Source organism: Purpureocillium takamizusanense, chromosome 4, assembly GCF_022605165.1.
Source record: "Purpureocillium takamizusanense chromosome 4, complete sequence".
Lineage (NCBI taxonomy): Eukaryota > Fungi > Ascomycota > Sordariomycetes > Hypocreales > Ophiocordycipitaceae > Purpureocillium > Purpureocillium takamizusanense.
In genome coordinates, this window is record NC_063071.1 from 1,109,341 (window position 1) to 1,137,194 (window position 27,854).

General features: G+C 57.3%; 7 protein-coding genes across 10 annotated transcripts; 4 read left to right on the plus strand and 3 right to left on the minus strand.

Annotated features, from left to right (window-relative positions):
• Window positions 1-145: 145 nt before the first annotated feature.
• JDV02_005006 (uncharacterized protein) lies at window positions 146-2,627 on the plus strand. Its single transcript, XM_047986251.1, has one exon. The coding sequence runs from the start codon at window positions 283-285 to the stop codon at window positions 2,539-2,541; it is 2,259 nt and encodes a 752-aa protein (XP_047842231.1). The 5' UTR covers window positions 146-282; the 3' UTR covers window positions 2,542-2,627.
• A 283-nt stretch (window positions 2,628-2,910) lies between these two features.
• Window positions 2,911-4,493, minus strand: JDV02_005007 (uncharacterized protein; the record flags this gene model as incomplete). Its single annotated transcript, XM_047986252.1, has 5 exons — window positions 2,911-3,294; window positions 3,355-3,980; window positions 4,102-4,107; window positions 4,201-4,268; window positions 4,330-4,493. 5 exons carry the CDS (start codon window positions 4,491-4,493, stop codon window positions 2,911-2,913), a joined length of 1,248 nt encoding a protein of 415 aa, XP_047842232.1.
• Window positions 4,494-8,044: 3,551 nt separating this feature from the next.
• Window positions 8,045-10,828, minus strand: UBP1 (Ubiquitinyl hydrolase 1). Its single transcript, XM_047986253.1, has one exon. It carries the CDS (start codon window positions 10,556-10,558, stop codon window positions 8,390-8,392), a length of 2,169 nt encoding a protein of 722 aa, XP_047842233.1. The 5' UTR covers window positions 10,559-10,828; the 3' UTR covers window positions 8,045-8,389.
• A 178-nt stretch (window positions 10,829-11,006) lies between these two features.
• Window positions 11,007-13,039, plus strand: JDV02_005009 (Trimethyllysine dioxygenase). Of its 4 annotated transcripts, none has more exons than XM_047986255.1 (9): window positions 11,007-11,126; window positions 11,179-11,410; window positions 11,465-11,531; window positions 11,587-11,647; window positions 11,696-11,786; window positions 11,844-11,955; window positions 12,001-12,604; window positions 12,659-12,730; window positions 12,779-13,039. In XM_047986255.1, exons 3-9 carry the CDS (start codon window positions 11,505-11,507, stop codon window positions 12,862-12,864), a joined length of 1,053 nt encoding a protein of 350 aa, XP_047842235.1. In that variant the 5' UTR covers window positions 11,007-11,126; window positions 11,179-11,410; window positions 11,465-11,504; the 3' UTR covers window positions 12,865-13,039. The 4 variants fall into 4 exon arrangements, with proteins under 4 accessions (XP_047842235.1, XP_047842234.1, XP_047842236.1 ...); XM_047986254.1 differs by having other exon boundaries at window positions 11,179-11,340; window positions 11,393-11,410; window positions 11,465-11,647; XM_047986256.1 differs by having other exon boundaries at window positions 11,179-11,340; window positions 11,393-11,410; window positions 12,659-13,039.
• A 551-nt stretch (window positions 13,040-13,590) lies between these two features.
• On the plus strand, window positions 13,591-14,892 carry SOU1 (Sorbose reductase). Its single transcript, XM_047986258.1, has 4 exons — window positions 13,591-13,937; window positions 14,010-14,393; window positions 14,447-14,579; window positions 14,634-14,892. The coding sequence occupies exons 1-4, from the start codon at window positions 13,694-13,696 to the stop codon at window positions 14,746-14,748; spliced, it is 876 nt and encodes a 291-aa protein (XP_047842238.1). The 5' UTR covers window positions 13,591-13,693; the 3' UTR covers window positions 14,749-14,892.
• A 1,038-nt stretch (window positions 14,893-15,930) lies between these two features.
• On the plus strand, window positions 15,931-18,573 carry CNA1 (Protein-serine/threonine phosphatase). The gene is made up of 4 exons (XM_047986259.1): window positions 15,931-16,389; window positions 16,500-17,089; window positions 17,159-18,066; window positions 18,129-18,573. The coding sequence occupies exons 1-4, from the start codon at window positions 16,224-16,226 to the stop codon at window positions 18,145-18,147; spliced, it is 1,683 nt and encodes a 560-aa protein (XP_047842239.1). The 5' UTR covers window positions 15,931-16,223; the 3' UTR covers window positions 18,148-18,573.
• A 210-nt stretch (window positions 18,574-18,783) lies between these two features.
• JDV02_005012 (putative PKS/NRPS-like protein biosynthetic cluster) lies at window positions 18,784-26,044 on the minus strand (the record flags this gene model as incomplete). The annotated part of the gene is made up of 6 exons (XM_047986260.1): window positions 18,784-19,632; window positions 19,682-19,996; window positions 20,056-24,968; window positions 25,029-25,515; window positions 25,566-25,813; window positions 25,867-26,044. The coding sequence occupies 6 exons, from the start codon at window positions 26,042-26,044 to the stop codon at window positions 18,784-18,786; spliced, it is 6,990 nt and encodes a 2,329-aa protein (XP_047842240.1).
• Between the last annotated feature and the right edge of the window lie 1,810 nt (window positions 26,045-27,854).

Below are 27,854 nucleotides of genomic sequence, written 5' to 3' on the forward strand. Positions count from 1 at the left end.
GTGACTAACGTTAGTATAGAAGTAAGCTCGGTCCGATGCCGATGTTTCTCGTGGAGACGCGGGGCCGGAGGAGGGGCCATGCAACTACATATCGGATCGACGCCCGGGACAAGGACCAACGGAGAGGGTCCAAGCAACAGACTACCAAGTGACTCGGTATCTTGATTTGACAAACGACCAACATCAAATACTTGTGGCGTTGATTCCATACAGCTCAGCGGGTCACTATACTACGTGCTGTGTGCCGCAGCAGCAACAGCAGCACTTACACAAAAAGTAACAATGGTAGAGTCGACACCAACAACAACCGTCAAGGACGCCGTCAAGGCCCAGGACATGCGCTCCACGCCCCTCTACCAACAGGTCCAGCAGCATTACAAGAGCATCATCGACCCCGCCATAGGCCGCATCTCCAACGCAACCGACCTGCACCTGTCCCCGCACGGCACGTCCGTCGTCTTCACGGCCCACGTCTGGGAGAGCGTCGACAAGAGCCAGGCCACGCGCATCGCCGAGATAGCCGTCGACACGGGCGCGGTGCGGTTTCTCTCTGGTAGTAGTACTACCTCCAGCGGCAGCGGCAGCGGCAACAACAACAGCAGCGGTGGCAGCCATGGAGACGCGCAAAAGCCCCGTTACTCGCCCGACGGGCGCTTCATCTCGTACACGGCCGCGAACCCCGATGCCGGCGGCCTCTCGCAGCTGTGCCTGCAGGACTGCATCACTGCCCCTGCTGCCACTACCACCAACACCAGCAGCGGTGACGAGGAGCAGCGGCTACCGACCGCCTCCTTCTTCCCCCTTCCCGGCTTCTCCGTCGAGTACGCCCTCTGGTCCGCCGACGCGCGGCACCTGCTGTGCGGTGCCGCCGCCGCGGGGGCCGACACGTCGGACCTCTTCGGCGCCGTCAAGATCACCGCCGGCAAGCGGGACGACGCACCCGCTTGGCTCCCTAAGGTCGAGGGCTCGCAGGCCGAGCACCCGGGCCGCGCGCTCTTCCTCTTCGACGTTGAGGCCAAGGTGTACACCCGCGTCAGCCCGCCCGGCCTCAACGTGTGGGAGGCGAACTGGTGCGGCGGCGGCGGCGGCGACGGGTCTCTGCAGCAGCGTGTGGTCGGCATCGTGTCCGAGCACGGAGACGAGGGCGCGTGGTATACCTCGCGCGTCGCCATCATCGACATCGCCAACGCCGACCAGGATCAGGGCCAGGGCCAGGCTGTCAGGACTGTCCACGTCCCGCCCGAGCGGTTCCAGGCCGCCGTCCCCGTGGGCTCTCCGTCCGGCACCCGCGTCGTGTTCGTGCAGGCCCAGTGTAGCGACCGGTGCCTCGTCGCCGGAGACCTCTGGACGCTGGACGTGGACCACAATATAACGAGCGGCGGCACCAACAAGGTGAAGCACGACACGGACGGCGTGGACGTGACGAACGCCGCGTGGATCGACGACGATACGCTCTTCGTGTTTGGCATCCGCGCGACGCAAATCGTCGCCGGCACGCTCACCCTTCGGGACGGACGCTTCACCGAGCGCTGGGCGGCCGATCCCGGCGTCACCTGCCCCAACGCGCAGCCCGACCCCGTGATGCCCTCCTCCGACGGCTCCGTGTTCCCGATCGTCCTGGAGGGCTGGTCGCGCATTCCCGAGCTCACCCTCATCGACACGGGTCGCCGCGAAGCGCCCAGCGGCAGCAACAGCAGCAGAAGCAACACTATCCTCCGTCTCGACCACGACGGACACGTCTACCTACAGTCCCAGCTCGGCGAGAGCCGCCTGGAGCGGTGGACCTCACCCGACGGCCTCTCCATCGAAGGCTTCGTGCGCCTCCCCAAGCACGGCCGCGCGCCGTACCCGCTGATCCTGCACGTCCACGGCGGGCCCATCGCCTCCTTCAGGGACAACTGGCGGCCCACGGCCTTTGACACGCTCCTCACGCTCCGCGGGTACGCCGTGCTCTCGCCCAATCCGCGCGGCTCCAACGGCCGCGGCGCCGCCTTCACGGGCCACGTCTTCGGCGACATGGGCGGCGGCGACGTCGACGACTACCTCGCCGGTATCGAACACCTCGTCGCCCAGGGCCTCGTTGACCCGGCCCGCCTGGGCGTCGTCGGCGGCAGCTACGGCGGCTACATGGCGGCCTGGATCGTCACCCAGACGGACCGCTTCGCCGCCTCAGTCGCCATCGCACCCGTCGTCGACTGGTTCTCCCAGCACACCCTCAGCAACATCCCAACCTTTGATCAGATCATGTTGCAGGCCGACCCCTACGACCACGCCGGCGGGCCCTACCGCACCCGGAGCCCCGTCCTGTACGCCGGCCGCTACCCGACCGCCGTGATGCTTATCTCCGGCGAGAACGACCCTGCGACGCCGCCGTCCCAGGCCAGGCAGTACCATCGCGCGCTCGTCGAGAAGGGCGTCACCTCGCTGTGCCTCATCTACCCCGGCGAGGGCCACGGGGTGCGAAAGTATCCGGCCTACGTGGACTATTGCAGCAGGATATTGGGCTGGTTCCTGGCTCACGTGCCAGTCAATGAGAGCTAGACAGCAGCCATATGCGTGTCTTGATCGCCAGGACTATGAGCTTGTATAAGAGAGTCGACCAGCTGTTGTAGTAATTTCCATTGGTGACGCTGCGTGATATGTCATACTGCGGACATGTAAGCGGTAGTCGGTGCAACAGTGTCTGTCACCGACGGCGACGTATCTTACCCTTCAGAAACATCCTGTGCGTCCTTCGCGCTGCGAACCCTGCAACGCAAGGACTTTGGCAAGGCTGCCTGCCCCCTTGGCGGCCATGATGACAAGTAATCGCTTCACGTCATAGCGAACGCAAGCTTCTTTATTGCGCTTGTAGCGCACTCTATTTGGCAATTGCTTTCTTTCCTAAATAAACACGCTCTATAGTTGCTTTCATTCGGTGCCGAAAAAGGGGGGCAGTGCAAACATGCCCTTTTTCTTTGGGTCATAGTGCCGCCAAGCCAGGCTGACGACGAAGATCCCGCTGAGGCCGAAGGCGATGACGAGCAGCAGCCTGCGGGCAGCAACGCGGGACGTAGCGCTCGGGTAAGAGGAAGGGGAGATGGTGGCAGCTGTCCAAGCAACGACTGTGGCGCCGCCTCGGGCCATCTGATCGTAGCCGACAGAGTAGTATGTCAGGCCACCCAGGGCGACCGTGTACCCAAAAGCCTGGAGGAGGGTTATTTTGGTGTGCCAGATGATGATGGAAACTATGATGAGGAGAATGTTCTTGAAGATGCCCGTGAGGGTCATGACGAGGCCTGACGTCTTGCCAATCTGCGCCACACGAGTCAGCATTCCCGTCGCGACGCAAGACTCAGGGGAACAGAAACTCACTAAGAAAACACTGGCGACGTTGAGTAAAAAGGCAATGAGGGCGTTGAGGAAGAGTATCCCAAAGCCAACGCTGGTGAGATCGTCCCAATGAAAGTGTGGCACCTCGCTGGGTAATGCCACGACGAGGTTCATGACGGCGCAAACAGGGGCGTAGTAGTAGAGGCCGACGAGGGGGTCCATCTTGAGTCCCTCTCCAGAAAGCATGACCTGAATCATGACGACACGAACGGCCTCGAAGCCGATGCCACCAAGCTGGTACAGAAAACCGATAAGCGAAAAATGAATCTCGCCAACCGAGGCAATGGCTACGCCGGCGACAATGACGAGCACGTTGACGAAAGAGGAGAGCGAGGGATCGGCGACGCCCCAGGCCCACGAGGCAAAGAGGACGGCAACAGGAGCGGCCGACTTGAGCATCTGGATAAAGGCGACCGAGAGGTAGAGGTAGACGAGGTTGGAGCAGACGAGGGACCCCGAGTAGAGAAGCCCGATGGGGCAGATGGTGCGGAGGTAGAGGCGAGGCGTGATGGGTAACTTGTGGCGCGAGTCGAGGAGCGAGGTGGTGCGCGCGAGAAGCTGGGTCGCCAGAGTGGCAAAGACGAGGTGCCAGCAGGTAAGAATGATGGCTAGAGCCTGTTAGCGAGACGTTGCAGGATCTGGGATGGTAGTGTCTGTGGCGATGCTGAGAACGGAAGTCGTACGATGAGCTACACCGCGGTGGTGAAGCCATGAGCAGGGGCAACGTACGATATTCTGCGAAAGGACATGTCAGCGCAGGCTTCTTATGTCTGAGGGGAGGCCATCATGAGAGTCTTTTGAGAGTCTTTCGACATGCAGGCCACTCACTGAAGCTGGTGGAGCCGATGATCCATTTGTTGAACAAGATAGTCAGATTTGAAAAGAAGATCCAGTTCCTGGACGGGCGTGTCAGTACCAATTGACGTTGGATGCTTGCTGTCCCTCCTCGAAACGCACATTATGTGAACGGCGGGGTGCAGCCCCCGGGGGCGAGGCGCCTCGGCATCGACCGTCTTGGCCCCAATGTTCATGGCGGCCTCCTCATCGTGGATTGAGTCGATTGAGAAGGACCTCGAGGGTGAGACGGCCGTATTGGCCGACGACAGCGAGGCGCTCGACATGTCGAGTGATGCGACTGCCTCGAAAAACGAGGCAAGCAGTATGTTTCAAGAAAATAAAAATTCGGCAGTGATATTTGCGACGCGGCTGCTGCGGGCGCGCAGTCGCCGTGAGGTTGAGGCCGCCAAACCGGCTCGGGTCCGTCAAGGAGGACGTTGTCGCCCAAGGGTCCCCGTCGAAGCGCTTCGCACAGACTGTCGATTGCTGACGGCCGGGCGACTCGGTAGGGTCGACTTGCCGAGTGGCGTCCGTCGAGAGCAACGAAGACGGACAAACAAGGGCCACCGACAGCGTGGCCAAGAGGACAGAGTTGTGCGAGCGGGAGCAGCGCGCGCGCGCGCGACACGAAGGGGACGGCTTGGCGTATTTAAGAGGCCGCCCCGGCTCTCACCACGGGGGAATCGACGGGCCACTTGTTTGTGGCCTGGTGTGTGTGTGTGTCTGTCTCCCTGCTGTTGCTCCTGCTGCTACCACGACCCAAAACAAGTACTAAGTTACCTAGCCCGGCGCGAAACAAAAAGAGCAGGTCGACTAGCGGGATCGATGTTGCGGGAGCCGGCTGTGTTCCCATACCACAGTCCAAGGGTATCGCAGTGTACCGACCTCGCCGCTGGCAGTGTTGCGTTCGGGGGCTGATGATTAGCCTTTGGCAGTTTGCAGGTCTGATGCCTCTTTCGACGGCCGTGGAGCTGGGACCCTGAGCAGTGCACCGCAGACTGGGGTTGAAATGGGTCCGGCGCTAACGAACCGCTGCACTGGGTGCGGGCTGAGTTGAAGAGGCGCCACCGTCAAGCCACGGCGTCCGCAACCGAACGTCCGGGGCGGCCCAATACAGCTGCGAAGAGGTGGTGCAGGAGGTCAACGAGGAGGGCGGTCGAAGACAGGAGACCGAGAATGGAAGAGGAGAGCAGAGGCACCAATTCCAGCACACGAGGGGAGATGACTGGGTACATGTACAGTATACAGTATGTGCAGGGTGGGAGGCGGGGCATGCGCGCGCGATGCGCTCCTGCCTCCTGATACCGCACATTACTAAGGTACAAAGTACGGAGGCGGATGAACAGGATGCGCTTATAGATAGGTAGGTACCTACCTAGTAGTACTTATTAACTGCACTGACTTTGTAGGGTTCCTGGCAGCAGCAAAGGTCGATAGCATTCATGACAGGATGGATGATGAACGGGACCGTTGCCGCAAGTCCAGGCATGGTACCTACCACTGCAGCTACATGCAGTGATGCCTCACTCATTACTTCATGCGAGGCACATCCTACGCTTCGTATATACGCACGTAATACGTACATGATGGACCAACAGGCGATTTGTTCTTGTCGAGAACCGAGCTCCGCCTCAACACTTGCCATTCATCCCATGCCCTACGTTAGTAACCGATATCTGATTTCCCCCCATGAACCTCGTCCCGACGACGATCAACGGGGCCGCGAGCTGAAACCCACCGGCGGACGGGGGTGGCGCCAGGCTGGTCGCCAGCGGAGCCCCTCCTGACGCGCCGACTGTTCAGTTCAGCACCTGGCAGCCAGCAGCACAGACGAATGGCAGGGGCGTTGTGCCTATCGCAACCAGCCCGAGTATCTCCTAGCAGCGCGACAACCCTTGGCCGGCTGATTAGAGTTCGCATCAAGGGCAAAAACGAGTCTTGCTGCCGCCTCCTTTTCCGAATCAGTATTGTCGTCGAGGGGGTTGAGACGGGACGGCTTAGCATGATGACGCCGAGACCGATGATGATACCTGTCACGGCTTGCTTCAATACGCCTGATCAAACGTGTATTCCTGGGATCCTGAAGCAGCAGAGGCGATCCCCCCGGGGGCTCAGACGGACGATGACCAAACTTTTGCGGAGGACATGTTTTTCTCTTTGATCAAGGCGCGGCCCGCCCTGTCCCGTCAACAGGTCGCGAGTCGCGAGGACAGGCCATCCCAACGTCGAGCAAGCTGTCCGTTCCACCGGTCCAAGGGCATTTATTATTCAAGCTACGTAGTTACTGCGTACATGTAAGGTTGCCCTCCGGACTCGACGTGCTTGACCCCTGCATGCCCGCACGCACACAGCCCGGCAGCCCGGTCGCTCTCCACCCCCCCCCCCCCATCCCCATCAGGGGTCCTCCTCGAAGGGGGTTTGGGGGGTCCCGCCCGCCAAACAGAGCCAGCCATGACGAAACGTGCACCCTGTCCGCGCCGCCAAGCTCCACGCCACGGCGAGACAAGCTTCGACCTGCAGGCGCCGCGTCGGTGCAGCCCCCGATCCAATGATGCGTGTGAAACAGTCACTGGCTTTCTCGATGAACGGCATGGCGTTCGCCTGTGGTCGCATTCGTTGCTGTGTGACGGTCGCACGGCAGCAGTCTCGGACCGGGTTAGTAACTACAGTATACGTTAGTATTTCTTGCAGGCAAAAAAAATCCCGGGCACATCGATCGGAATTGTGCCCGTTTGCTCGACGACGACGAAGACGACGCTGACGCTGACGCATGCACGCGCCGGAGAGAGACATCAAGCAGTACCGGCTGCAGAGGTGGACCTTAGTACCTTACCTACCTGTCAGTGGAGAGAGAGGAGGCCTCATGTCTGTGGGATCTGCCCCAATTGCCGTGCCGAGCCCGCCGCGCGCGAATTTGCCAAGACGCCGGTCAAACTGGCGCGCGTGTCCAGAAGGATGGAAGGCTCACTTGTAAAACTTGTGAATAATATACCGAGAGCTGCGGCTTGGTACCTCACGACCGCCCGTTGCCGCTGCGGCTGCTGTTGTTGTGTCGCTGACGCCCTCGGCGCTGGCAGTCCCAAAACTACAGGCTGCTGATCTGTACCTCTACGGAGCGCTGGACGCTGGTCTTCGAGCAGTCCATGCTTGTATCAAGACCACGTATTTCAGACAGATACGAGCAGTACGCATCCATGGACCTAGTTGGATACTTTCTCACCGTCAACCAGTCGTGCCGGCCCAAATCCATGTCAATCTTTACTCAACTCGGCCTCCTCAAGCTGGAGGCCTGTTTACGGGTCTTGTGTGTCTGTTCTCATCATCATAACCCGCCTGGCACACCTCGACGCCGCTGCCCATCGGACGAAACATCACGCTCAAACCAGATTTGCATCTCGTCCGTGACGAGCAACTGCTCACGTGCATCACCGTCATCTCGCTCACTACGAGCACGCAGCTACTACGTACTACTCACGCCCACCTCAAGTTCCTCCCCTGGCTGCCTGTCGCTTGCCCACCGAGCGCTGCTGACTCGCGATCAGACCCCTCGATGCTGTCCAATGGTGGTGGATGCTGCCCAGGCTGCTGTTCGTCGCTATCGTATAGCCCCATAACTACCCACCCACTTACTCCTTCGTGTCGCGGTTTCAGGCCCTCCGATCGCCAGGGCGCGCTTGGGCACCGCAACTGCATCCGGCACGGGCCAATATCCCGCGCATGGGGGGAACGTTGCGCTTACTAAATTGGCGATACCGCGGGCCGCTGGCAAATCTTCATGCTGGGGCACGTCAAGTCGACGCCGGTTCACAATGCTGTCATGTTCTACCGCATATAGTAGCAGTGTACTTCGTAGCTTGATTCTTTGCAAAAAGCAGTCCAAGGCTTTCAAAAGTGGCAACGTAACCAGGGCCTTGATTCTCACGCTGCAGGTCGTAGACGTAATGGATTCGTTAAATCGAACCCTTGACAAAACTCCGCCCACCACGCAACTCGCAAGCCTTCCCTGGCTGATTTAGAAGCATGCCCGCGCGCCTGGACCTCGCAATTGCGGCTTGGTGCATTGCCCGCGCCTGTCCTTCCATGTCCTTTGAAAAGCAGATGCCAACTCCGTCGCTGTGACCTCGAGGTTACAAATTCTGCACCTCGCAACATTCGTCCGCCATAACCATTCCTTGGGAGTCTACTGAGCCAATGGCCCCGACTGAGAATCATTTGTGTCGTCCGGCAAGTCGCCGTCGCCATCTTCCGGCAGCGGTATATCTTCCGGACCGTTTCGCTTGGTGAGATTGTTGCTTGAAACGATGTTGTCGTGGTCGCGTACTGGCTCTTCTACGGCCAACCCCTCCACCGCCTCGCCCTCAAAGCCCGGCGTGGCCGTCTTACTAGCTTCAGTATCTTCGCTGGGTTGCAGCTCTCCGGCGTCGTCCATGCTCTCCGCCTCGTTGTGAAGCACCATGCTCGGGTCGACACACTCATAAAAGAGCATGAAAACGCCTGGCGACAAAGATTGAACTGTTTCTTCATCCACCTTGGCGACGTTGTGGTCGCTGAGCCTCCACCAGCCTGCATTCTTGCCTTGCGACGATCGAGAGCATCGCGTCTTGTCGCTGGTGCTTTGGGAGTCATCATCGATGTTGTCCTCCATCGCAGGAGAAGACTCTCGGCTGTCCCAACTCTCATCTGTATCCTCAGCGCCAGGATATCGTCGATAGCATATGTAGTGGCCATTTTCATGCCGACCCGCATGTGTGACCGCTGCTCGGAGTTCGTAGATGGGTCCTGTAAGTCGCGACGGCATCAAGTCTCCGGCCACCATCGAAGCCTTGGGGTCTGATTGCCACTGCTCCTCGCTTTCTTCCGGGGACCAGTCCTGCGAGTACAGCCTCGAATTGTCGCTGCTTCCCAGGCACCATGGCCCGAGATCAAGCGTCATGGGAAAGCTCACGGGAGCTGAGTTTTTGATCATGTCGAATGTTGTCGGGTCGAAAACCGATCGGTTCACATGGATGGCAAGGCTCTGTGGCGGTCTGGCAATGACGATTTGTTTCGTCTTTGTCGAGCTGACTTTGCTCTGATTCGAAATCTTGCATTTCTCCGCCAACGTCTTGTCCTCAAAGTCGTCGTCTTCGAGGGCGGCTTCTACAGCCTCTAGCCGGCGGCGAGGCTCGAGCAGCTGTTCAGCCTGGGAGCCGCTCTCCTGCATCATATCCAGCAATTTTGTCAGGAGTCTCTGCGCCTTAAGCAGAGTGCATTTCGGGCACTCCACGCCTTCGATCGCCTCCACTTTGCTGTACGCATCCAGCCTCTCGTACAAGTCGTGTCGATTTTTGTCAAGGCCGAGGCTGAGGGTCAGGCAGTTGAATGGAATCATGGACAGCCCCTCGGAAAACCCACACTGCACGCACGCGACACGCTGGGCGAGCAGCCCTTCCAACGGATTGCGCAGCGGCTTGATCGCAGAAAGATCCGGACTCGAGGGCAGGCTCTGGTACCCGCTGTCATCACTATGCTGGCTGGCAGTAGCTGAGCCATCCTTTGTACCGTCAGACTCGAGGCCGGAGAACCTCCGTGTCTCTATGAAGGCTTTTGCAACGGCCTTGTCGATGTCGTCGAGCATCTTGGAGAAGTATTCCTGCGCGTCCTGCTGCGTACAGGTACTCATGGACTTGAGTAGGCTCGGTGTCCATATCGTCTTCCCGTTGTTGGCCAAATCGTTCAGGTCTTCGATGAGAACTCGGAGGGTCTGGGCGACGTTTCGGTCGGCGCTGTCCGACCCAACGGCCCGCACGCAGGCAGAGAGATAATCCGAAAATGATTCCAGGGAGGCCATTCCCTGGAGAATGCTATTTTGATAGCACGAATTGTCGCGGTTGCCCAGTCCAGGTGGTCGGTTGTGATCGAGCTTCAATCCCAGAACACTGCCCGTCATGGACAAGGCTCGGGTTCTGGCTTGGAAGACCGTGGCAACAATACCGCCGGGGCGGTCCAACCCCAATATCCTTCTCATAGCTTCGCTTTTCGCCGCATGTGTGGCGGATCGCGTGTCGGATGTCGGTCGAGGGGCCAGCGGCGGATTAAGCCAGTCGTCGATGGCGAACAGGATCGGCCCGGGCACAGCATAAACTAGCCAGCCCCATAGAAATGAACCCGTTGAGTTGAAAGCCCCTTCGAGCGAAGATTGCGGGCTATATAATTTGTAGATGACAGTGACTAGGAGCGCGAGCCCGGTGAGAACCACGGCGGGCTCGCTCCAGCGGTCGGAGATGCGATCGTGCGCGTACGGCGAGCGTCGGTGAGCCGTCGATCGAGCTTCGTAAAAGTTACCAAACTCGGTCTGTTGAGAATTCATGCTGCTAACTGTATAGGCCCTCAAGACTGCGAGTCGAGCTAGGGCCGAGCAGGGGTTATGCAGAAGACCGAATGTGACAAAGCAACAGCTGCCATGGCCAGTAAACGGTTGTCGGGTCGGTTTGCGGTTTGGACGTGGTGTCAAGGCCTCGACGAGCGCGTGTGTCTCGGTTTCAGTATCGCTAGAGGCAGGCTGAACAACTGGAGCAACGACCGCAGGACCATCAAGTGCCCGTCTCCGTGTTGGAGGTACGATGCTGCTGAATCATCATCAGGCTGTGTTGCAGCGGTTCGGATTATCTTGGGTTCCCGTAGGGATGACTGGAAGCGACGTTGCAGTGGCTCACGTGCACTGGGCCGACCGCGTGGGGCCGCATGGGGCCCTGCCATTACGGTGCAGTGGGGTTACAGTGTACTTCCAGTCGTACACATACTGAGCCCTCGGCCCTCCTAGAACCACTTACAGCTCAACCCGCTTCCATGACTGTGCTGCTGTACCCTTGAGAAGCCGATTCTTTCCAGCTCCCCGTCATGTCTCTTTTCGTTGGAACACAATGCAGGGCATTCGGGTACGCCACATGTTGATTTTGTCCGCCACTGGCTCGTCACTGACTGCCACAGCTCAATCACACGGCGAGTCGCGAGGGGCCGAGGTCTGAATGCTGTGCGAAAATTCCCGGTCACACAGCGGACAACTCGATCTTATGCCACATCCCTGGAAACGGACTGGCGAGGCTTCGTTCTCGCGAATAATGGCTCTGGGAAGGAGAGCCGGACCCGGCTGTCAGTCTCAATAAGCCCTCCGTAGTAGGCGACACTGACAGGACTCACTTAGGTCCAAGCTATGGCTGCGGTATGAGTTTCCCTATACTTGCTGACCAGGGTAACATGAGGCTGATGTACTCAGTGACAACTGCCGCTGTGATGAATGTGTTAATCAAGATACAATGCAAAGGAATTTTGACACATTCGAGGTGCGACCCCTTGTCGTGGCTCGAGCCGACGCGCATGTGTTCTCACATCACCAAGGTCCCGCAGAATGTTGAGGCCAAGGATATCAAACAAAGCAGTGAGGGTGTCGAAGTCCTATGTATGTCAGTTCTTATTCATAAAAGCTCCGCTATTGACATTCACTCAGGGTCGGATTCGCACAAGAGCTGGTACACTTGGGATTGGCTTCTGTCAACCGTTCCCGGCAACGAGAAATATTCGAGGCTGTCACACGAAGCGTGAGTTGCTGATTCCGAAGCGATTTGAGTAGGTCAGTCTAATGAAAAGAAACTCAGAGACAAGACGATGTGGGACTGCAGCATTGCACAGAGAGCCCCGGAAGTCTCCTTTGACGACGTGATGGCTGGCAACAATACCCGAGGCATGGCCGACTTAACCTCCAAGATTGTAAGTGACTGGCCCTTCGGAAGGGATCTCGAGTTAACGAGATAGTACACGTATGGGCTCTGCTTTGTCGCGGGCACGCCCAAGACACCAGAGGCGACCAACAGCCTGCTCGAGCGCATCGGGCCAGTCCGCCACACGCACTACGGAGGGTTCTATGACTTTGTTCCCGACCTTGCCAAGGCAGACACTGCGTATACCAACCTGGCCCTCGCCGCTCACACCGACACGACGTACTTTACCGAGCCGGCAGGCCTACAAGCGTTCCATATGCTCTCACACACCCCGCCACCGAACAGTACCGGCGCGGAGGGCGCGCTGGGCGGCCAGTCGCTCCTCGTCGACGGATTTAACGCGGCGCAGTTGCTGCGCAAAGAATCACCCAACGATTACGACGTATTGCGCAGCGTCAACATTCCCTGGCATGCCAGCGGCAACGAGGGCGTCGCGATCGCACCGGACAGGGCTTACCCGGTTCTCGAGGCTCGCGGCGAGGCGCTGCAGCGGGTGCGATGGAACAACGACGATCGAGGTGTTGTCCCGTTGACGGTCGATGTGGACGAGTGGTACCGCGCCGCGCGGAAGTGGAACGAGATTCTGAGAAGGAAGCAGAGCGAATTCTGGTTCCAACTCGAGCCGGGTCGCGTGCTGAGTATGTTCCGTCCCGGCTCTCGCCGTCCGCAACACAGTGCTGACCCGAAAGCAGTCTTCGACAACTGGCGCGTTTTGCACGGTCGTAGTGCGTTTGAGGGACTAAGACGCATCTGCGGTGGCTACAGTGAGTTTTTATCGACTGCCTCTGATCCGTTGCTAACAAACTGGGCAGTCAACCGCGACGACTTCATCTCTCGGTGGAAGACGTCCAACTTCCCCAGCCAAGAGGTCATCGGCTCCAACATGCAGCTCAAATAGATCACTGACGTGTTGACTGAACAACCCAATGAATAGACATACGTACCTACAAAGCGTCGGCTCCCCCTCCTCGCTTGGGAGCACAGCACTCCACTGGGAGCTTGTCTCCCGGGGGGGTGGTGGTGGAGGCATCGGGCTGAGGATCGGTGTCCGAGTCAGGGCACGGAAAGCCATTGTGTACAGTATACTTCAAACCGAATGACCCCCGCCGCTCCGCCGCGGCGGCCTCCGTTTTCAAGCGTCGGCGGTTCCACAGGCTCGTTCGACACGCCGACGGTACGAGCGAATTACCTACGTAGGACATGCCGCAGAGACGCATCCTTGTCGTGTGGCCGGGAGGTTGCGGCGGGTCTGGCGCAGCTTGGCAGGAGAGCCGCCGTAAAAAACGCCGCCGGCCGTTGCATAGAAGACGGCCGGCAGAAAGCGAGCGTAATCGTGATAGGCCCGCATGTCCATGATGCGCGGCTCCACTCGTTCTGCGGACAAAATGGTGGTAAAGCCTGGTGGCACATGGCGCGACGCTGGGCGGATACTCGGGCGCGGCATCGACGTAATGGCCCAGCAGCGCTTCTGGGGGCGAGGATGGATGGGGGTAATGGGTCTTGGTGAACTAATAAATGTCGCACACGGCGGCAGGCGGTGACGACTCGGGTACTACATAGACTGTACATTGTATAAGACGTGTTGCTGCCCATCTTGTCTTGAAACACAGGCTATTCTTTGCCGTGCCCATCTCAGTCGTCTCTTATCGCCATCATCCCCCACCATTGCCCCTCCAACAGCGCACGACAGCCGTTAACAGTACGACGACCGAGCAACACCAGACACCATGGCCGACATGAAGGATGGCGCGTTTCGCCACGACAATATGGACGTCCCCAAGGGTGATCGAGTGATGCCCCTATTCTCGCTCAAGGGACGAACGGCTATTGTCTCTGGCGCCGGCGCCGGCATCGGCCTGGCCGTCGCCCAGGCCTACGCTGAGGCGGGCGCCAACGTTGCGATTTGGTACAACAGCAACAAGCAGGCACTGGCCGAGGCGGAGAACATTGAGAAGACGTACGGCGTCAAGTGTAGGCTGCCCCGTTACCCACCAGCCACCGTCTCCGGCGCGACGACGCACTAACATTTCTTCGCGCGCGCAGGCAAGGCGTACCAGGTGGACGTCGTCTCCGCCGAAGCTGTCGACCGGGCCATCAACGAGATCGTAGCCGAGTTCAACGGCCGGCTGGACATCTTTGTGGCCAACTCGGGCATCGCGTGGTCAGACGGCGCCTTTATCGACGGACCCGTCGAAACAGCCAGGAAGGTCATGGCCGTCAACGTCGACGGCGTCATGTGGTGCGCCAAGAGCGCGGGCGCGCACTTCCGCCGGCAAAAGAAGGAGGGCAAGACGCTCGACGGCAAGCCCCTGGACAACTTTGTCGCGGGCAGCTTCATTGCGACGGCGTCGATGAGCGGCAGCATCGTCAACATCCCGCAGCTGCAGGCCGTGTACAACGGCTCCAAGGCGGCCGTCATTCACTTTTGTATGTGTCCTCGCGCCGGAGCGGCTGAAACATGCTGACGCTTTCTTTACCAGGCAAGAGCTTGGCCGTCGAGTGGACGGGCTTTGCGCGCGTCAATACGGTGTCTCCTGGGTACATCCAGACCGAGATTTCGCACTTTGCTTCGCCCGAGGTCAAGAAGCAGTGGAAGAACAAGACGCCCATGGGGTAAGTTTACACGCGAACCACCAGTGGCAGAACGATGCTAACGAAATCGGGCAGCCGAGAGGGCCAAGTCGGCGAGCTCAAGGGCGCATACCTGTACCTGGCGAGCGACGCGGCGTCGTATACAACGGGACTCGACATGATCGTGGACGGCGGCTACTGCCTGCCGTGAGCGATTGAAGTCGGTCGCATCGAGAGGGACTGGACTAGAATGACGAATTACGACGGATGGCCGGTCGGTCGGATAGATGGTTGAATTGGATATGATTGCATAGAGCAGGCTCAGAATACTATACCCACTCTGCCGTCGTCGCCGCGACACTGCTGCAATTTGAGCGGGCGCTGTGCCGTGCTGGTGACGTCGTCGGCACGCAGGACGCAATTGCCCACCCTGACACGAAGCGATTGGTAGGTACGTAATAAACGGGGGGACGCACAGGTGCCACCAAGTGCCAAGGTGCGTTCGGTTGCCTTGCGTGCAGGCAGGCGTTCGAGACGAGCTCCGGGTGGCATTCGGTACTAGCGGGGAGGATCAAACCCATGATGGATCCATGAATCCATCATGCATTGCGTGCAAGGCAACAAGGCAGTCAGCGGCGGCCTCTTCCCGGTGGGGCAGGACTTTTGGCAGGCACCCGACCGGACCGACGCCTGATGAGTGATGCGGCCGCCTCCAGCGATGGATGGTGCGCGGCATGGCGGGTTGGCGGGGTAAAATTTCCCTCGAGCTGAGGTGAGGTTCCATTCCTCCAGGTCGAGGTGTTGCCCGCCCCAGCTTGCCCAGACAGCTGGGGGTGCTGGGCGGCTGCATTGGATGGATACAATCCCTGGCCCAGCGCTGCTGACCCCTGATTACAGTTCTGTGCGGGAGCAATGCCCGCCCGGGCACCCGCAGGCCGACCCGAGCGTCCACCCGCCCGACGTGGGTGGCGACCAGAAGGCTTGGGGGCTGGGCCTTGATAGCTTTTGGCAGCGCATGCTTTGACGGGTGAGCGCATATAGGTAGGTACCTAGGTACCTACCACGCATCTCTACTCCGAGGGGCCTCAAAAAGCACTTCGTGCCAACTGGCCGCGGCGGCGCGAGCTCTGCCCGCTGAGCGACAGTGTCGCTGCCGCCTACCTTTGTACTGAGGTATCCTGCCGGCAGGGCGCTGGGCGAACAGCAGAGCGCGCGCAGCAACAGCAGCAGCATCAAAGGCCCCTCGCCAACCAGGTGATGAAATAGAGGGGAAAAGACCCGACGGCAGGGGCCCTGATTGGGCCGCGCCCGGTCCCCCGCCACCCGTGCTGTGCTGTGATCCATGGAGCCCAGCAGCCAAGCCAGCTGCCTCTTCCCCTTTGCATCCAATCCTCGCCTCCATCCGTAGCTCGGCTTTTTTACTCGTACATTGTCTTATTTTGACACGGGCTGTCTCGACAAGCTTCAACTCTCGCTGGCCGTGAGCTCCTCCTGCCCACCGTCCCTGGTGACCCCTCTGCACCGCGCCCGCCTTCCGAGAGCCGCCGTCCGAGCCGCCCCTCGCACACACCGCCGCACCGAGGACGACAACGGCTTCCCCCCGTTGGCGAAACCCTCCGAGGCCGTCCGCTCCCCTCCACCGTCCAGCGCGCTCGCCCGAGAGCCGCTGAAGCCCTCTCGCCCACCATGGATCACGACGGCGAGACCCCGTCCGTCGAGGTGCGCCGCGCCCAGCAGGTCGACAATGCCATCCGCGCCATCCAGGAGAAGAAGCCGGTCCCGGAGATTGACTTTACTCTCCATACCATGGAGGACGGGACCCAAGTGAGCACGCTCGAGCGCGTATGCAAAGGTGAGTCTTGTTCTCTCCGCGCTGTTGCACGAGTAGCCATTCGCCATAGGGAGAAGCGCTCGCTGCCCATTGCAGTGCGACCGCCGCTGACCGTTGTCGCGTGCCCGCAGACGTCCAAGCCCCCGCCATGCACAAGCCCACCGATGAGCAATTCTACCACGACGACACCCGCAGCAAGCCCGACATCAACTTCCTCAAGCAGCACTTCTACCGTGAGGGACGCCTGACCGAGGAGCAGGCCCTCTTCATCCTAACGAAGGGCACCGAGCTGCTCCATGCCGAGCCCAACCTCCTCGAGATGGACGCCCCCATCACCGTCTGCGGCGACGTCCATGGCCAGTACTACGACTTGATGAAGCTCTTCGAGGTCGGCGGCGACCCGGCCGAGACGCGCTACCTCTTCCTCGGCGACTACGTCGACCGTGGCTACTTCAGCATCGAATGCGTCCTCTACCTCTGGTCGCTCAAGATCCATTACCCCAAGACGCTGTGGTTGCTGCGGGGCAACCACGAGTGTCGCCACCTGACGGATTACTTCACCTTTAAGCTCGAGTGTAAACACAAGTACTCCGAGGCCGTCTACGAGGCCTGCATGGATTCGTTTTGCAGCCTGCCCCTGGCGGCCGTCATGAACAAGCAGTTCCTCTGCATCCACGGCGGTTTGAGTCCGGAGCTGCACACCCTCGATGACTTACGAAACGTGCGTACCCAGCGCTCACCCCTCCGCAACGACTTCCCTTGAACGCTACCCAGCTAACTGTATCTCTAGATTGATCGCTTCAGAGAGCCTCCCACTCAGGGTCTCATGTGTGACATCCTATGGGCGGACCCCCTCGAGGACTTTGGTCAGGAGAAGACGAGCGATTACTTCCTGCACAACCACGTGCGGGGCTGCTCGTACTTCTTCTCGTATCCCGCCGCGTGTGCCTTCCTGGAAAAGAACAACTTGCTATCCGTCATTCGCGCGCACGAGGCCCAGGACGCCGGGTACCGCATGTACCGAAAGACGCGTACAACGGGCTTCCCTAGCGTCATGACCATCTTCTCCGCGCCCAACTACCTCGACGTCTACAATAACAAGGCGGCTGTTCTCAAGTACGAGAACAACGTCATGAATATTCGCCAGTTCAACTGCACGCCGCACCCGTACTGGCTGCCCAACTTCATGGACGTCTTCACCTGGTCGCTGCCTTTCGTCGGCGAGAAGATCACGGACATGTTGATCGCCATCCTAAGCACGTGCTCTGAGGAGGAGCTCAAGGAGGAGACGCCGTCGTCAACGTCACCGCACTCGCCGACGACATCGACGGTCAGCGACGACCCCAACTCAATCGAGTTCAAGCGGAGGGCAATCAAGAACAAGATTCTTGCCATTGGACGGATGTCCCGGGTGTTCCAGGTCCTGCGAGAAGAGTCGGAAAAGGTTACGGAGCTCAAGACTGTTTCTGGCGGCAGGCTGCCTGCCGGCACGCTGATGCTGGGCGCCGAGGGCATCAAAAACGCCATTAGCTCGTTTGAGGACGCGCGCAAGGTCGATCTACAGAATGAGCGCCTGCCCCCCAGCCACGAGGAGGTGGTGAAGCACCAGGAGGAGGAGCGTGCGACGGCCCTACAGAAGGCAGCCCAGGATGCTGAGAACGACAAGAAGGTCCAGCAGCTTGCGCGGAGGCTGAGCACGTGAGTTTGCTCACCTGTCAAGACTGAGCTGAGGCTCGGCAGTACTGACTGACCGACTCTAGGGATCGAAAGCACCGATAGGCACGAACAGCGCTTCGGGGCGGGAGGCGGCAACCAACGACTTGGGGGGCGTTGGAGGGGATGAAAATGACGAATGTACCGGGATGCCGGCGCCAGAGCGACGAGATATACCACAAGATGTACATTCGGCTTTCGTCTGCATCACGGTCATTGCGAGGATACGGGCCCTGTGGCAAGTGTGCGAGTAGCTCCGTCGAGTGGGCCAGTCGCGCGACTTTAGGTGAGCCGGGTGAGCCATGCAGGTGTGGGCGCTCAGCCGAGGCGAGGCTAGGTATTTCTGCAGCATAATAGCAGGTGCGGCTAGCTTAGCACCGTAGACGGCCGTATTTTTATTAGTTCTCGCGTTATATAGGTCATCGCGGCTCCCTCGATCAAGGTCGTCGAGACCATCTTTCCATCTCACTGTCCTAATCTTGTACTATAGCGCATTGAAAATAGCATAAAGTGCAAGATTTGGTATACTATGTAGTCTTTAACGTAGCACGTCGAAGCCCCCGCGGCTAACGTACTAGGTGCACATGCCGTGTGAAGTATTGCTAGCCTGGAGATGCCAATGGTGCACGATGTAGCTAATCGTTAGAAGTTGTTGAGCCTGGAAGGCCGTTCAACGATTCCGGATCCTGACCATGGTCGATGCTATTTGTCATCGGTGAAGAGACCGGCCATCGCCAGTCGAGACCTCCTGGCAATGGTGTTCGATAGTTCAGCGAAAGTTATGGAACTCATCAGTTCAAACATCTGGATGTGGGACTCGAGTTGTGCCAGGATCCAGTTGCGAAGTTCCACCGCAACGAGGGAGTCCATTCCGTAGCTCGCCATGGACCGATCTGTGCTGATATCTTCCACGGGCAAAGCAAGCAGACTAGAGAGCTTCGCTAGTATCGCTGCTTGCGTTGCTTCCTCGACCTCGGCCGCCGCCGTTGCTGATCTTAAAATCGCCTGTATGTCCTGCTGTTTCGATTCGCACTTTGCGGTTCCCTGTTGATTCGGCGTCGCCCACATGTGCGAGAACTTGAGGTCTGGACGTTGTATGGATGCTGCTTGATCCTGAGAAGTCGGATCGGCTCTAGTGACGCCGCAGATCAATTGTGCCGCCGAGTAGTGGGACGGCAGCGGATTCCGGATCGCCTCGTTGATGGTTGCGAGGAACTCCTTGACCTGGTATAGTCGCAACCCTTGGCGAACGACAAATTCCGCGGCAGCCGGGTTCTCTGCCGAATAACCTTCTTCCGCCACGGCGCCAACATCGATGGACCGGACCGGCAGGCCGAGGGATGCTCGGTGGCGTGCGAGAGAATCTTGGAAGGTATTTCCGGCCGAATAGTTGCCTTGACCATAGGAGCCAACGATACCCGCAGCACTGGAAAGGAGGATAAAGAAATCCAGAGTGTTTCCGAACGCTTCATGCAAATGCAACGATCCCGTGACCTTTGGAGACATTGCGGCTCGCCACTGCTCGTAGGTCATGTTGTCCAGACGACAGTCCTATTTTCCGTCAATATCGTTTCTTTATCTGCGGACATGAGTGACTTACCTGGAGCACCATTGCTCCCTGGACGACGCCTCTGATCGGAAATGCCTTGGCATGCTCTTTGATAGAGTCAAAAATGGAAGCGTCCGTAACACTTCCCTTCCAGGCGTTGACGGTAACTCCAATCGCCCTCATCTCTTCTATCAGTTCTCGCATGACCTGGCTATCAGAGCCAGATCGAGACAGGGTGATGATGTGCTTAGCTCCGAGACTCGCAAAATGCTTGATAGCTGCCCGACCTAGGCCGCCAGCTCCCCCAACTATCAGGTAGGAAGAATCTGCTCGCAGCTTCGGAGCAGGTGGCTGTTGGGGTTGGACCTACAATCTCAGGTCAGCAGAATTTCTCATCATCTCGGGCAGAAGGGCTGAGAACGTACAGGTATAGTCATATCCGATCCCAGCTCAAGCAGAAGTTTCCCGACGTGCTTCCCAGCCTGCATCAATCTGAAAGAACTCTCCAACTCTGAGACGGGACTGACTGCTATTGGACTCAGAACCTTTACGTTGTCTTGACTGGTGAGATTGAATACGGTGTGAAAGAGTTGCTGATAGACGGCTGGCCTCGCCTTGGCAAGTAGAGCCAAGTCAACCGCGGCAAACGTGATGTTCTTCTCTAAGAACCCCATTTCGAGTCTCGCGTTGGATATCAAATCCTTCTTGCCGATCTCGACAAACCGTCCAAACGGCCTCAGAAGCGAGCAACTCTTTTGCAAGGCTTCACCGCTCAGTGAGTTGAGGACCACGTCAACACCGTGTCCGTTGGTCCTGCGAAGGATCTGACGACTGAAATCGAGTCCCCGGCTGGAGAAGATGTTCTCGTCGGGAATCTGGTAATTATCTCTCACAAGTGCTCGTTTCTCCTCGCTGCCAACCGTGACGTATATCGCGCCGGCTTTAAGATACTGTGCCAAGGCAATGGTGGCTTGTCCAACCGCTCCTGCTCCGCAATGAATCAGGATGGACTCGCCCTCTTGTAGATTGGCAGCAGTCCTTAGCGAGTACAACGCTGTTGCGTACGCCATGGGAACAGCAGTGGCGACTTTCATCGGCAGCGTCTTGGGTATATGGTGAACATTCCACTTGCTGATGACGCTGCTGGTTGCGAGACCGCCTTGATCAGAGACATAGACCAAATCGCCAATAGCGTACTGATGGCGGAGTTGCTCGCCAACTTCGATAACCTTTCCGCTACCCTCTAGCAACAAAGCGGTATGTCCATCGAGCTCGCCCATGGCTATCATTATGTCCTTGAAGTTCAGCGAGACGTATTGGAGCTCTACCCGCACCTCTTCTGCTTCGAGTCGTCTCGTGTGTCGCTGCGAGTCGGCCCAGAAGAACGTGTCGAGCAGTCCAGGTTCGTGGATCTTGAGGCCCAAAGCACGGCTTGGTTTGATTGCCTTTTCATTGCGAGGGTGGTATGTCGACAAGCTGTCTTTGACGTATTCATCTGTTTGCCTGTCCCGGATCAAGCGGGGAATCAGGATCTCGCCCTCTCTGATCGCGTATTCGAACTCCAACAGTGGAGATGCTCGTTCCACAGAAAGACCGAACGCATGGTCGAATATTCGAACAACTTGCTTGGCGACTTCGAGTCCTGATTCGTGATTTGGCTCGAGGTCCAGTGTGACGACGCTGCTGGCCTGATTTTCAGATCGGGCGCAGCGCGTCAGGCCAACGATGAGCGAGTGCAGAGGATTTGCGGCCTGGATCGCACCACCACAGCTAACCCACAAGACGCCGCCAGCATTGCACAGTATGTGTCGAATCTTCTCCCACTCGCTCTTGGAGCACGTCGCCAGGAATGGGTTTACCGCTTCTAGCAGGACCACGGCAAGTTGGCCATCGAGAACCTCTGCGTCAGCCAACGGGCACTTCTTGACGTTTACACCAAACTTGACCGAGGCCAGCACGTCGACTACGTTGTCTGCAATGTTGTGCCCATCGCTGCCACCAATGACCAATACGGTCTGTGGAAGGTCGCCCTCCGGGTCCGTCAGGTTTGTTGAGTGTGACTCGAGGCTGGCAGAAGCAGCGTTGGAAGCAGAAAGCTCCGACGCGCTAGACGTGTTTCTCGTCATGGTTTGCGCACCCAGACAAGGCGGCTCCACGTGGCCAGTTGCGGAAGAGATCATGACGCTTAGGGAGTGGTCCTCGGCGGAGTCGTAGTCGGGCATCTCGAGATCGATGCCAGAGAAGCCGCAGCGGCTGAGAATATCACTCCAATCGGATGGACTGAGAACATGAAGAGGCGAGTCTACCCGACCGTCGTTGACTCTATACCACCATGCAGGGACCATGCCCCATATGATTCCGAGGTGGGCTTTTGGAACCGTCATTTCTAAAAGAGCAAGCTGGCCATTTGGCTTGAGCAGGTTCTTTACGTTTCTCAGCGTGCTGGCGAGTTGAGAAGTCGCATGTAGGACATTTGAGGCAATAACCAAGTCGTATGACGCTTCTTCAAACCCCTGCTGTTCTGGTGATGCTTCGATGTCAAGCCTCTTGAACTCGACAGTCCCTCGAAACTTGTGCAACTTCTCTGCCGCGCTCTCAAAGAGATCCGTCGATGTGTCCGTGAACGTGTAAGACTGCGGCCTGCTCTGCTCTATGGCAACCTCATCGTTGTAGAGAGATTCCAAAATCGCGACCGACGTGGCTGCGGTTCCAGCCCCAATCTCAAGGATGCGAAGATTTGGGTTTTTGAATTGCAAAAGTTTGACGTATTTGGCCATCCGCTTATGGCATCTGTCGACGTGTTCGCATCTGTTAAGCTGGTGCAGACGGTCCTTCTGAAGAAGAAGTGCCAAGGGATCAACTTCGCCGCGGAGCACACTTGGCAGGTGAGGTGCAGTATCGACCAAGACCTCACCAAAGGTTCCCAAAGACCTGATCTTGTCTTGAAACATGTCGTCGATCTGAAGTGGCTCGTGGCTTCCAGCACCCATCTGCTTCATCCATCGAAGCAAATGAGAAGGTGGACCGGTGATGTTTGCTTCGACAGGAGAGATCTCCTGTAGTGTTTGCTGAATAACAGCCCTGGCAAAACGGTCATACAGAGCCAGCCTTCCTACTTCCAATGCATTGGGAGAGTCTGCAGCGCAAAGCTCGATAATTTTCCGAGGCTCAGTGCAAGCCACATCAGGGAACCACTCCAGTCGATGGCAAGGTGACTGTCCAGCAGGATTCCGCAGGTTATCCTGTTGATGAGGTCCACTCGTCCTCGTCAAGCGGACCCCCCGCATCTTCATAAAGACCTCCATTGTCGCATTCTCGGAGCTCGAGACGACTATATCTGCTGAGTATTTGGAGACTCCGTGATCCGAGAGACACATCGCGACTGACATGCTCTTCCCGGGTTGGGATGGAAGTTCGCTCGAAATTTCAAGGTCATCAATTCCGCTTAGAACGAAGGCACCGCGAAGATGGCCACCGACTTTCAGGGCTGCGAAGACTGCTTGAATGCAGAGGTCCAACGTTGCCGGGTGAATGCAATGAGGTTGATGGTGTTGTGACGGCATAACGGCCTGAACATCTGGGACCTTGATCTGACGGACTGATGAGGACTCGGAAGCTCGAATGTCTTCTTGGCTTTCGAACAAACCCGTGTAATCCACTCCTACGCCTCTGAGCTCTGTATAAAGCCGTTTTGCGGTAATCAGGACGCGACTGTTCTTGACAGCTTCCTCGACGAACCGAACAGATTCAGAGTCAGTCTCATCCCTTTGTTCATTGGGCGGAGGTTGCAGAGCTGTTACAAGGCCCCGACTATGTTCTGTTGATTCCCCGCTGGCAGAGACCGAGAAAACTCGAAATTCTTTCCAGGAAGCCGATGATTCTCGTGCCGTATATGTATAAGGTCGGATGGTGACAAACGTCTCCACGCCGACAGAATCACCGGGAATGAGCAGGGCGCGGCCGAAGTGAACTTGACGAAATTTGATACACATGTTCTTCCAGGTGTTGTTTTCACTGAGAACCTGTTGCTTCAACGCTTCCAAGACCATAGCAATAAAGCCAGCACCAGGGAAGACGACTTGACCTCCAATGCGGTGCCCATTGAGCCAAGGGAAGTCCTCGAGACGAAGATAGTTACGCCAGGTAGGCTCACTAGGGATACTGTCGATGCTGGCTACCCCGAAGAGATCGTGCTTGGGGAATTTTCTGTGTCGATATTGTGCGCTGCGGCGGGACTCACTCCAGTGAGCTGTTTTGTGGTGCCAGTTGTATGTTGGCAGGTTCGTCAAGACGTCCTTCTTTGCCTTGCCATGAGGGTCGTTCACTCGGCGGAATTTTATGGAAGCCCCCTTGACAAAAAGGTCTCGAGCGAGACCCAAGGCGGTCGTGCTGGCATCCTGATATCGGTAGAGAACTGAGTGATAGGTGGTTGGTCCCGACGGCGTCGAAGCTTTGACAATCTGCTTGATCGGACCTGCAAGCGCAGAATGAGGGCCAATTTCGATAACCGCGAGTGGGGTGCTTTGTTTGTGGTCTTGCGTTGTGCGAAGGACTTGCGCAAGGGCATCATTGAAGAGGACAGGAGACGTCAGATTTGTGCCCCAGTAGGCCGCATTGAGCTCTTCGCCTTGGACAGCCGTGCCCGTGACGGAAGATACCATCTGAACATGCTGCTCGCGCAGAGAGGCTTTGATGTCCCGTATGGCGTGCAGATATTCTTGGAGAATCATTTCCATATGATGAGAGTGATAGGCCATGTCCACGGCCAACTTGCGGTGGAAGACTCCTCCTACAGCAAGTCTCTTTTGAACGTTGTTCAACGCTGCCTCGTCTCCCGACAGAGTGACACTTGACGGACTGTTGACGCAAGCTATCACAACCTTGCCAGAATTGGCATCCCCATCAATGTATTCTCTGGCTTCGCTTGCCGAGAGCCCGACGGCGAGCATACCCCCGCGAATGTCTGGATTCTGCGACTTGAACAGCTTCATTGAGTGTCCACGAAAATATGCAATCTTCAAACAGTCTTTAGCAGAAAGTATGCCCGCAGCGTACGCCGCGGTGATTTCCCCGCTAGAGTGCCCGCACACAATGGCAGGACGAATGCCCCACGACTTGAGCAGATCAACAAGAGCAAGCTGGACAGCCGTGCAACAAGGCTGAGCCAAGCTCGCTTCGTGGAGACGAGAACTCTCTTTGGGTCTCTCCAGTTCGCTGACAAGACGCCAGTCGGTCCCGAGGCTGGCAAGATACTCCTCTGATTGCCTCATCGACTCGGCAAAGACGGGGTATGTGGCGAGCAACTCGCAACCCATGCCTGGCCATTGAGCGCCCTGACCTGATCTTGGTCAGCCTGTCTGTCATACGCGCCATGTTCATTGTCTTTTGGTTGGCATACCTGTGAAGACGAAGCATATCCTCAGGTCACCGGCGGATTTCATCGCCCGGTCGGAGCCCGTCGCTACTTGCGCGAGGCTATCCACAAGCTCGTCACGAGTGGATGCTGCGACACAAAAGCGGAACTTGAGGGACGATCGTCTATCTGATAGTGTGTGAGCGAGGCTGTCCAGAGCCCTATTTGTATCATCCAAGGTGTCCAGAATAAAGCGTTTAGTGTTGGCGGCCAGTGTTGCGACGCCCCCTTCGTGATGGTGGGAGAAGGCAAAGAGACGAGCTCTCCGAGCGTTTGTCGTTGATGAAGAGCCGAAGGTCATAGGCTCTCCAGTGTTAGCTCGAGATTTTAGTGCCAGTATTTGTTTCTTATCGTCGAGATAACCATCGGTAGCCTCTAGGATGACGTGGGCGTTTGTTCCTCCGTACCCGAAGCTGTTTACCGATGCACGGCGAACTGCCCCTTCGGGCCACCTGAGCATCCTCCGCGGCACCTACAAAGACGTGTCAGTTACAACCCCAATAGGATTCTGGGAATTCTCACTTCCAGGCCCCAATCTTGCAACGGGATATCGTTGTTCGGCTTCGCGAACATCGCATTGGGAGGTATCATCTTCTTCTCGAGCATCAAGATGGTCTTGATCAGGCCAACCAATCCGGCCACACTCTCAGTATGTCCGACGTTCGTCTTGACGCTTCCAATGAATAGTTTGCTTTCCTTCTGTCTTCCGGTGCAAAGAGACTCATGTAGAGCGGTGGCCTCAATCTTGTCTCCGAGAATGGTACCGGATCCTATTCGTAGTGTGAGCGACCCCTGGATCGAGTCACGGTGAACAGGAACTTACCATGCGCTTCAACATAAACTGTATCATTTGGGTTTAAGCCTGCCAGTTCGTACGTCCTCTGAATCATCCTCGCCTGAATCTCACACGATGGCGACGTCACTCCCGGAGTGCGACCGTCCGAGCACACGTTGCTCCCACGAATGATGGATCGTATCGGATCACCATCTGCCAGGGCCATATCCAATCTCTTCAGTACAACCGCAGCCACACCTTCGCCTCTTCCAAAACCATTGGCACGAGAGTCGAAAGCATAGCAACGACCGTGGGGCGAAAGAAATCTGTAGCGCGAAACATGGTCAACTGTGTTCCGTTTAGTTGGTCGAGAGCACTTACTGCATAGAAGACATGACTGTAACATAATCTGGATCGAGAATCAGGTTCGCGCCTCCTACCAATGCTTGCGTAACCTCTCCAAGTTGAATGGCTTTGCAGGCTTCACTAATCCCTACAAGTCCACTGGAGCACGCGGTGTTGAGAGTGATGCTTGGCCCATGCAAGTTGAACATGTACGAAATGCGATTAGAAAGGAGTGCATCTCCGGTGCCGGTGAAGCGGTATCTGTCACAGTGTTAGCTTCTTGAAGGAGCTCTACGTGGGCATGGCTTCCCACCCAGGGGAAAACTCGGGGTCCCTGCCCAAGATCTTGTCATAGTCGGAAGTTGAGATTCCACAAAACACGCCCGTATCAGAGCCATCTAAGCTCTCCATCGTAATCCCCGCGTTTTCGAATGCCTCGTATGCAACTTCAAGCAACATTCTTTGCTGCGGATCGATCGCTTTTGCCTCGGCATGGCTGACTCCGAAGAACATAGTATCGAATAACGCAGGATCTTGCTTGATGAGATGGAACCCACGCGTGTTAAACTAAGCATTACCCTTGTTAGTACATTAGGGTTACGCAGAAGCGTCGCCAGAGGATTCGTTGCTCACAGAGCCATTGGATTCAGCCCTGGGGTGCCAGAAAGCGTCCATTTGAAACCGGTTGCCCCCGTTGCGTGACCAGCCTGTCAATCCCCGTGTTATCATCTGCCACAAGCCTTCTGGGCTAGTTGCAATGCCTGAGAGGCGACAGGACATTCCCACAACAGCAACAGGCATTCGATCATTGCTGCCTGCGCTGCCCCTATTCATGGAGGCGTCCATCTTGGCGACAAAACAGCGTACTCTTAGCAACTGTCGGAGTCTGATAGAGTCGGCGATAGATATCGAGGCAATTCGCGAACGACCATCGACTAGGTTTGCGGACCAGGGAATTCGATTAGTTGAACCACTACGGAATTAGCCGACAACAAGGCCGGGTTCCCTTATATGGCGCGTTGGAACACATGACCACGTAAAGCCCAGGATTGTAGGCCTCGACTGGGGGGGCTGGGCGGCGCGCGAAACTCGTGCCATAATGATGAACAAGGCGATGCACGCAGTCCTAAATTGGTTGGATTTTCAGCGATCATCTGCTACACGACGCGGCTGAGTCAATCACGCATGGTGTTGTCCATTTCTCGTCAAAGACAATAACGACGAGACACTGATCGAGGCAACGTTTCATGTTCGCATTGTGCGCCCAAAACGAGTGATCTTCCAAAATTATCCCTTACTAAAATTGACACCGCGTCTAGGGCAACATACCTAGCATAGTATTCCACTCAGGATAATCAAGGGGTGGAAAAAGCGGCGCGAGTCGCCTTTCCTAATATCGTGCTCCCACTGCCTTTACCTCACTGCCCGGCATCCGAGCGTCGGTAGGGTGTAGCAATATATAGCCGCAAGGACTCCTGCTTTGCCGGTTTGATGCCTTTCTTCTCGCAAGAACATGCCCTTGCATACGCGAAATCGGGTCGTGAATCAAGGCACTATGCCCTTCAGCCACATGCAGTCTCCGGCCGGGATACAAGCTTGCCCTTTCCCCCCTTGCAGTGTGTCAGGTACAGTCCAGCTTGGCCGTTGTTGGTGAGACGTCAAGTGCTTGTCTTAGCCAAAGAATGTAAGTC

Bases quoted from the DNA above. Each gene is read 5' to 3' on its own strand.
- SOU1 (XM_047986258.1), top strand. From the start codon at position 13,694: ATGGCCGACATGAAGGATGGCGCGTTTCGCCACGACAATATGGACGTC. The intron at 13,938-14,009 runs GTAGGCTGCCCC...TCGCGCGCGCAG, and splicing joins GAAGACGTACGGCGTCAAGT to GCAAGGCGTACCAGGTGGAC. The intron at 14,394-14,446 runs GTATGTGTCCTC...TTTCTTTACCAG, and splicing joins GGCGGCCGTCATTCACTTTT to GCAAGAGCTTGGCCGTCGAG.
- JDV02_005006 (XM_047986251.1), top strand. From the start codon at position 283: ATGGTAGAGTCGACACCAACAACAACCGTCAAGGACGCCGTCAAGGCC.
- CNA1 (XM_047986259.1), top strand. From the start codon at position 16,224: ATGGATCACGACGGCGAGACCCCGTCCGTCGAGGTGCGCCGCGCCCAG. The intron at 16,390-16,499 runs GTGAGTCTTGTT...GCGTGCCCGCAG, and splicing joins GCTCGAGCGCGTATGCAAAG to ACGTCCAAGCCCCCGCCATG. The intron at 17,090-17,158 runs GTGCGTACCCAG...CTGTATCTCTAG, and splicing joins CCCTCGATGACTTACGAAAC to ATTGATCGCTTCAGAGAGCC.
- UBP1 (XM_047986253.1), bottom strand. From the start codon at position 10,558: ATGAATTCTCAACAGACCGAGTTTGGTAACTTTTACGAAGCTCGATCG.
- JDV02_005009 (XM_047986256.1), top strand. From the start codon at position 11,089: ATGTCTCTTTTCGTTGGAACACAATGCAGGGCATTCGG. The intron at 11,648-11,695 runs GTATGTCAGTTC...ACATTCACTCAG, and splicing joins TGAGGGTGTCGAAGTCCTAT to GGTCGGATTCGCACAAGAGC. The intron at 11,787-11,843 runs GTGAGTTGCTGA...AAAGAAACTCAG, and splicing joins TCGAGGCTGTCACACGAAGC to AGACAAGACGATGTGGGACT.